Source organism: Hesperophylax consimilis, chromosome 8 (assembly GCF_061612785.1).
Source record: "Hesperophylax consimilis isolate HC1 chromosome 8, BYU_Hcon_1.0, whole genome shotgun sequence".
Classification (NCBI taxonomy): Eukaryota; Metazoa; Arthropoda; class Insecta; order Trichoptera; family Limnephilidae; genus Hesperophylax; species Hesperophylax consimilis.
The window spans coordinates 30,002,501-30,012,121 of NC_142843.1; the positions used below are offsets into that span (position 1 = coordinate 30,002,501).

The 9,621-nt window shown below is 30.4% G+C and overlaps 1 protein-coding gene across 1 annotated transcript; it reads right to left on the minus strand.

Moving 5' to 3' along the window:
- Positions 1 to 7,037: 7,037 nt before the first annotated feature.
- On the minus strand, positions 7,038 to 9,152 carry Tim9a (translocase of inner membrane 9). The gene is made up of 3 exons (XM_089634583.1): positions 8,962 to 9,152; positions 8,711 to 8,806; positions 7,038 to 7,584 (listed from the first exon to the last, which is right to left on the minus strand). The coding sequence occupies exons 1-3, from the start codon at positions 9,013 to 9,015 to the stop codon at positions 7,453 to 7,455; spliced, it is 282 nt and encodes a 93-aa protein (XP_089490709.1). The 5' UTR covers positions 9,016 to 9,152; the 3' UTR covers positions 7,038 to 7,452.
- Positions 9,153 to 9,621: the final 469 nt, after the last annotated feature.

The window sequence follows — 9,621 nt, forward strand, 5'->3', positions numbered from 1 at the left end:
AAAATAATTAATTATTGCATTTCTTTGTGCTTTCTTAAATCAATATTCAATATAAAAATATTAATGTATATGGAGGGTATTTGCTCATTTAAAAAAAAATAGTATAATATTATATTATGAATTTAATCTTATGTAACTTTTATGGTCTATTCTTGAAAATGTCTAAATATTTTGTAATGTACTTGCTTGCTGAATAATCATTTCTTTCCTGACTGTCCTTTTCAAAGCCGATGTGTCATTGGCTTTAGAGATATATTTTGATTTAAATAGTTCAATAGTTATTATGAAATAAAAAAAAGTATCAATTAAAAGTTGAATGTTCAAAACCAGTAAAATTAGTTAGAAATAAAATGTAGTTTTTAATTAGATATGTGCAGTGGAAATTAGCTATAAAGTAAATATAAAGTTTTGATAAGTAAAAAATTAAATACTGTTTTAATGATACAAATCAACATGTTAGGGAACCAATGGTTCCTCCATCAGGATACAAAGTATACTAAAAATGAAAATGACATACGAGTATATGTTAGGATAATAATTAGTAACCCCCTCCCTCTAATCCTCTCCCACCACTTAGTTTTACAGTTCTGTTTAAGTATATAATTGTATGTCGTCTTAATTTTTAGTATACTTTGTTTCCTGATGGAGGGACTGTTGCTTCCGAAACATGTTGATTTCAATAAAAACAGTGGTTAAAAATAAGACCCAGTATTTTTTTTGCAGAAATTCAAATGTAACATTATCATCAAATGGCCATTCAGCCAAATGGTAATAGTAACGTATTGTTTACTCGAAAATCAACTTTAATATTTGATGAATTGAACAACCCATCTTTAGTCCGTCTCCGTTTCTGAACAAATTGGGATCAACAGAAGAGGACAACTATTATGTTGTTAAGGTTGTCAGCTCATTACAATTTTATAGAAAGCTGAGACGCACCTAGAATCAGCATTTAACGGGGACCTTCCAAATGTAAAAGAAAAAAAGTGGCACTGAATGGTTTGATGACAATGTTACATTTGAATTTTTGCGAAGCAACTGGGTCCAAGTGTTTAATTATTATTTAATTAAAAATGGTGCCACCAAGTAGTTTACCATTATTGAAGAAAAAAAGTTTTGTATCTTCAATGATTCAAGATATGTTTAAAACAATAGCACTTTTCATATTAGAATAAAAAAATTTATATAATAATAATATTATCAAAGATAATCCCAATTTTTGTGATGCGCAATGTTTATGTAATAAAACCTTTAATTTGATAAAAATGATTTAATGCTTAATATTTTCATAAATACTGTGACTTAAATGTTTATTATGTTAAGACATGAAATTAATAATTATTTGGCTGTGTTGCAAATTTTCTGATTTTGAATAGTTATTTAAAAACGCCTTGAAGAGTAATTATTTGTTTTGAAATTCTTTTTTTTTTTCATTCAAAGCAATAAATAATATTGTTGTGTTTATATTGGAGAATGCCTTCAGTTATTAAATGTTCACTTGGCAGTATTTGTATTAAAACAACCACAGTTTAATAAATTACAATGGAATTGCAAATTCTGAAGAATTAAGAAAATTATATTTTTGTCATTATTAACTGATAATATAAGGTATAAATAAAATATAATAATCATCACTAGCAGTTAAAAACCCGCTCCGCGGGTTTTTTTCTGCTAGGCCCTGCGGGCGGCACTTGATTGGGCTTCGCCCAGTTTGTGATACTAACAACAGTTACATTTAATAGGTAGATATTAGGTCATTCACAGAGAGAGGGTGAGTATATATTGTTAAAACACGGAACAGGAAGGCGTTTAGGCATAATAAGTTGTTCGGGTAAAACTTTACCTTTCCCGAATAATTGCCTAAATGGCTAAAGGTAAATTAATATAGGTAAATATTCGGAATCGCTGGACACGGAAAATAGGAAATATTTTTAAATAATACCTTCTGATTTACCTTACTATAAAAGGAATCGAACAGCATTTGGGAAAATTTTAATTTTAGCTTTTTAATTTTTAATTACCTAAAATGAAAATTCGCTTTCGCTGTATGGGATGACAGCCTGAATAATTTCTGTTGATAACATTTTCTTTTGTCGGTATTCCTGAAATGAGCGGCTAGAGACAATCGAAAAACGTAAATTAAAAAAATATAATGTAATACAATATTCCGGCAAAATAGTGCCTACTTAGCACAAATGATTTTTTGACTATTATTTTATTTAACTTCACCTATAATAAAATAACCTAACCTATAATAATCCAGCCTAACCTATGTCCTAACCTAACCTAAAATAATCCAACCTAAGCTATATCCCATCCTAACCTATAATAATCTAACCTGACCTAAGCTTACCTCACCTATAATAATCCAACCTAACCTAACCTAACCTATAATAATCCAATCTAGCCTAACCCAACCTAACCTAACCGAACCAATCCCAACCTAACCTATCCTAACCTAACCTAACCTATACAAATCCAACCTAACCTATAATAACCCAACCTAACCTAACCCATAATAACCCAAACTAACGTTACCTAACCTAACATAACCTGACTTATCCTAACCTATAATAATCCAACATAATCTAACCTTATCTATAAACTAACTTGAACTATACTAATCCAACCTAATCTAACCTAACCTAGCATAACCCAACATAGCCTATCCTAACCTATAATAACCTTTTTTTAAATATTTCCTTACTTGTAAAAGAAACCAAAATACCAAAATAATATTTGCATAGAGTAAATTATGGTAAAATTATTTGAATTCGACCAATCATAGGGCCCAGACCGTCCAGACGATCGCATAATAATATTATAGATGCCATTGCAAAGTTTAAATAAACTTCCAGAAGAAATCTTTTTATATAACGCTTGTTAATGGTCAAGTAATTTTTCATATTTAAATATTCGCGCCAGCCACTTTCGGTTCGTTCTTTCACCGCCAGAGGAGCGCTCTGTCGGCTATCTATTGACACGGTGCGTATCGTCCATGTTGAATGAACGCGTGCTTTTTTCGTCAAACGTCAAACGTAATCACGTAATTGTGGATAATTTTCACTGTAATGTAATTAATCCAATGGATCATGAACTTTCTAAAACATATTTTCTTCGATATTATCCAAAAATTGTATTTGCAGAAACGATATTTTTGAAGAAATATCGTATTACATGTGGCGATTCTATTTCAGTATGAAATCGTGTCTTAATCTTTAAAGTCTTATTTAAACACAATTTGAATTTGACCAATCACAGGGCCTACATCGTCCAGACGCTGGGACAATAATACTATTAGATTATCGATGTTCAGTAGTTTATTATTTTAAGCCAATCCGTTGCCTTTAGATGTAGGTAATGCTTCAATATGCATTTGGTTTTCACATTCAATTTATTTGCCAAACTAGTGAAATAACAATTGCTCACAGGGTTGGTTGGTTAAACCAAATGGTTACCCCAGAAGGGTTTCATTTTGGGGTAACAATAGGTAGTCCAATTTAATGTTTAAAAAATCTAAGCACATCTAATTTAGCCATTTTCCGCATCTTAGGTGCGATAAACGTAATATGACCCATTCTATGGGTTTAAATTTATATATTTTTTTTTTTAAAGCGGAGACGGTTTACACGTAGTTCCCGTGAGCACTTAGGCCATAGGCCCATTGTGCTATCTCCCATTTTACCTCAATCCTTTAACAACAACCCAGTTCCTTTAATAAAGTTCACCAGGGTTGTCATTGGGTATGTGGCTATGTCCTCTGGTTCTACTGTATGTCTCCCCAGGTATCTGAGCCTAGTTCCCACCAGGGCAGGACATTGGCACCATAGGTGATTGGAGTCTCTTCATCCTCTTCACATTTCCTGCATCTATTGGTGTTTACTACTCCCAATATCTGCATGTGTCTCCTGAGATGGCAGTGTTCCGTTAGTAGTCCTAACAGTTCCCTCGGTGAGTTTCTGTCCATATCGAGTAGTTTCTTGGGTCTGGTCATTTTATGAGTACTTTGGATTGTCGGTTTAAATATAGTTTCCTTTTGATAAAATATTCTTCCACACAAAAGACAAGAGTTTGAAGGTGGGGAAGACTTGGTTCAAATTTTTAAATACATATACGGTCTTACTAAAAAACATAGTGAAAATTTTAATCAATAAATAAACGACCATGTATGCAAAAACCTTACTAATTGAAACGTAAAATAGAAACTGACAAAATAGTTCATGGAAAAATACAGAAGATTTATACATTGCTTATCCAGTCAAAGAGGGTAGTTTATCTGTAGTACAAACTATTTTTTTTATTTTTATTCTTTATATTGGCTTTCACCCATTAAGAGTGATCTTGTCCATACATTACAACATTTTTCTTATTAATAAATACAACAAATTACAGGATAAAATTGATTACACAACATAACATAACGTAACATAAATAAACCAAACATAACATAACATACTTAACATAAACGGTACAGAGCTGGTAACAGTAGGTTATCACAAAATTATAAAAATAGGAACCTGCGTACAATATAAGTGGGCGCTTTTCGTTATTTAACCAAAGATTTTTCTAAAATTAGTAGCGATTTTTTTAAACAGAATTATGAAATTGACAAATAATAATAATTTCTAATCAAATTTCAAAAATTTTAAATGTTCTATATTTTTCTTCCTTTTGAAGATGTCGCAAAACAAATACCAATTTGGAAACTAGATAACTTTCCTTTTAGATTTTTCTATCTTAAGGGGGGGCTAGGGTTTTAAAATTTTTTTTTTGCATTTTTTTTTTGAATAAATGCTTAATATGTTAAGAATATTGTGTTCAAATTTCAAGTTGATTGGAGCAAAATTGACGAAGTTACGAGTATTTTTATACCTGTCGGATTTTAATCCCTACCCGACCATATGTATAAGCCGAGCAGAGCAGGAAGCTGAGAGACAAACTAAAGAAGGCAGGATTCGTCGTAGACAGGAGCAAAAAGGTGCTTTAGACATCATGGATGATAGCAACATCCTTTATGGACCTGGCATTGATGATTCAGTGTGAGGTAAGCCGATAAAATTTGCTTATAAACGTTTAATACCAGATTTTTTAGTGTTCAAAACTTTATAGCGTTTTTCCCACAACTCACGTTTTCAAAGTCGGTGACCGTCATAACTTCAAAACTACTGCACCGATCCTTTTGAAATTTTGAAAACTATTTCTGTACATAATTTACGAGGTAACGCTGGAGAGTTTTTTTCAAATTTGTTAATAATTATTATTTTACAATAATAAATTAGCCGATTTTTTTCACTAAAAATAGCGTTTTTCCCTTCAAAGTGTTCCAAAAAAGTGAAAAATTAAAATTTAGAAAAACCCTCCCAGCGTTACCTGGGAAAAACTATTATCTAACGAATGAACTTTGATTTTTTGATTTCAGATGACCCAGCACCGAGTTATGAGGGGCACCGCCATTCTACTTTTTTTTGAGACACGTCCGAATAATTGCTGCCATTGCCGTGTTTTTTAATATTTCTGAAAATTTTATACAACATTTTTAAAATGTCATACTTTACTGTCCTATTAGATTTAATAAAGAAATTTTAACTGTGTTGTCACAAAAAATTCACAAAAAAATGCCTTTTTTCGTACGAATTAACCCTAGCCCCCCCTTAAATATACTTTAATATTTAAAAATTGCAATATTTTAATTTCAAACATGAAAAAAAAATAACAAACATTTTGAATCAAAATACCGAAAAATTTTGAAAGAAATAAAAAATCAGAACACAGGCTTTTTATTCAAAAAGCAATTTGCAAGATTACTGTCACTTCACTATTTATCTTGTTCACACAATTAAAAATTATAATATCAATTCCCAAAGAATAACCAAAATATCGGACATTTTGGATCCATTTTGTCATCAATATAAACGATGATTTTTTTAAACTTTGTATTTATCTACACATGCATAATGCATTTATGTCATTAGACAACATCACTTTCATGGAAGTTTTATTAAATTTATGCGTTAAAAAATAATAAGTAGCATACAACCTCGCTTTTTCTGATAAGATGAAACTATATTATTCACAATATGACATGATTAATGGATTAAAACTGACAAAAATAATATTAATATATTAGTGAGTTGGTCATTAGACTAGAAATTATTATTAAAAGCATGATTTTAATGACATAAAAAACAAAACACAGTAATTTGCGGGGAAACTGACATGCACTCCTCTGCGGGCATGCGCGTAGGTCTGAAAATTACAATGTTGTTATTGGTAATAATTCCAACTAAACAGTGTACAATCTTTGTACAGTGTGTAACAAAAACACCGTTTAACGAATGTGAAGTGGTTTTTATTTAGTAAGGCTGATAATGTAAATTTTTAAATACATTGACAAATATGATGTTTAATAAACAGATCCCAATGGTCGAGTGGTTTAAGACGCCTGTCCCAGTAAGATAAGAGATCCTGGGTTCGATTCCTAATTGTGACCATTATTTTTTTATGTCTTTCTATTTCATGTTTCGTTCAGATCTATTAGTATTATTCTTTTCTTCAAACATATACACATGGTTGGGACCCTTACAAAGAGATTGATATGAAATATTTATATAAAATGAATGGACAGCAAGCAATGCCTTTTCCGCCATTCAAGTAGGACCGACATAAAAGGTAGAACTACCCTTCGCGCCGGAACTGTGTTAATATAAAAATTAAACAAAATTGTCACAATATTCTAAGCCAACTGAAAAGTGTACATATTTATTGTATTAATACACGGCTTTAAAGCTGTACAAATTTAAGGTTGTTTTATGTATACATCGAAAAACAAATAGTAGATTATATTGGATATATTTTATGAATAGTTTAATCATTCACTCATTTGAAAAACAGTCATCTGTACATAAAAAAGAAAAATACAAAAAACTGAATACAGTTACTGCAGACACGAATAATTCAGGATTAAATATTAAAAATAATGGGAAAGTTTGCAAAATTAATTAAAAGATCTTATTTAGCTGAATTTTTTTATTTCACAAATTGGAAAAATTATAAATAGACAACAACTACATGCTAAAAGTAATTGATTCTGTGACATGATTAACAGATAATTACAATATAAACAAAATAATGCATTTATATTGTAAATTACAAACAGATAATTAATTTCAAAATCTTCAGGCAAACTATATTTTAAATTATGTAGAAAATAAAAAGCTTATATTCTCGACCATGAAGTTATAAAGGGCATACTAAATGATTAAATTATCTATATCTACACAACCCTTTATAAAGTTTTCATCCTTCATCTCTTTTCTGTAGATGCAAAACAGAAGAATTCTACTAAAATCAATGACAAGAAAACATGTGGGTTGATCATGTATCACGCAGAGCTTTAGGTTCTTATAACATAAATAATAATATATTCTTCTTCATAAATATTCTATAAATTAACTAAGTTCCTCCAATTTTCTGTGCCATTGCCATCGCATTTTCATTGGAAATCATTTGGAATTCTTGGAACCTCTGCGATATTCTCTGGTTCATCTTCAAGAACTTTTCCATGCAGTTCAGAGCGCAGGTATCCTAGAAATATTGTAAAAACACTTAATTAAGAATGCTAAACTGGAATTATAGTATTTTGGGAAAATCAAGTACTGTAATGCTGGATGAAATGTGAATTTAAGAACTACAGTTCTCTCTTTACCACTTATGTTATGTATTATTTTATTACATAGAAGCCCTTAACACATACCCACAGAAGTTATGAAATATCGACTGTGTGTTGGTAAAATCCTTCAAGCCAAAGAATGAAAAGTTTACAGGAGAAAATACATGTAATCTAATTAAAAATTTTGAAGTTTATATGAAAGTGGTTACCTGTTTTTCAAATTTTTGATTAAAATATTGCAATTATATTTTATGATTATAAGAGATTTCTTGGGTAAATATTTCGGTAAATATTTACCTACGACTACCGTTTTTACTACTACAAAAAATTGCCCCTTTAATAACGCCTGCTCGCGTCCCCTTTAGAGTTATATCCCAGTTTTCAAGTAGTTTGTGGGCTACGCTAGGTTTGTATAGACTGGTTTGTGATTTAATTCTACCTAATCCAACCTAACCTAACATGTACGGAATATTTTCTCAAACGGTAGTCGTAGGTAAATAATTACCAATATTTCACTAACTGCCACACTTTTAATAGGCACATATTACGGAAATTACACAATATTTAAACTTAATTTCTACAAGAAACTATGATTTACGTAGGGATGGATGGTAAAAGATGCATAGTAATTATTTTTGTATTCAATCTAAATTCACCTGATAAAATGATCCCTTTGCCACCATTTTGGACTTTTGTATGGAATAACACTTGCGTAAGTTTCGTTTTGATCTAAATACGAATAAATTATTTAATTAACCCAACCTAATAACTTATTTTGTACAAACTAGTTGTTCATTGTAGTTATTGTTAAATATATAGTGTAATTTCCATCATCTGTGCCTAAAAGTGCGACGGTTAGTGAAATAATAACTAAAATTACTTCTAGTTGTACTTTGAAATTATTCTATATGATACCACTGAAAAGTAACATTCCCAAAATATTTGTCCTGAAGGGTTTTACCAAAACACAGTCGATGTGTATGTAGTTAGTAGACTCAGAACAAGGTTGTTTTTTTTATATAGAAATTACTGTCTAATTACCTCAGATTTTTTAATAACCCTGGATGTAAAATCATGGACGCAGTCAACGAAACAAAGCTCCGAAAGTTTGTTGTAGGACACTACAAATTCCTTGAACTGAAAAAAAAATACATGAACATACAGTAGTTGAAGAAATGGGTAAGTTATTTATTACAGTAATGAAAATATTGTGTTGTGGAACATGCGCTGAAGAATAAAAGTTTGTATTTCGAAGTATAAAATGGAAATGAAGCTTAAAAATATAAACTTACCGATTTTATCTGGTCGGCTTCTGACGCTTCGGTCGATGCCGTGAGTGAAGCCATTTTGATTTGTTTTTACTAATGAAATATTCAAGAGTGAATATAATTCTCTAATCTTTCACTCGAATATTTTATATAACCTCACTAAACAAGTGTCACTTTTACGATAAGTACAGAAATAAAGACAAAGTATAGAAAGAACACTGAGGAGTCATAGACAGAACTTGGCATAGAGCGGCATAGAGTAATAATAATTTGAAATATTATAGAAAGAATCATTACAAGAATGTATTGCCAGACGATTCAATGACGTACCAAAGTATTCATTCATGGTAGAACATTTTAATAACCCCTTGTGAAATTTTGGGAGTTATTCTACATAAAAAATAACTTGCTTTTGCCAGATGTTATGAAAATTTTAAAATAAATATTTTATATTAAAGGATAAAAAATGAAGTGACGTTAACTTTTATAATACCTTTATCGAAATAAATACGTTTTTTAAGTTTCGTGTAAAGTAGTAATTACAGTTTACATAGGCCCAAAATTAAATTCCCAGAGACAAAATGTTCGTCAGATCTTTTGAAAAAAAATTTCCGCTAGGGAACCAGCGTTGCCTTTGTTGGTATTAATTTAAAAGATAAACACTCGACTAATGTTTTGAGAATA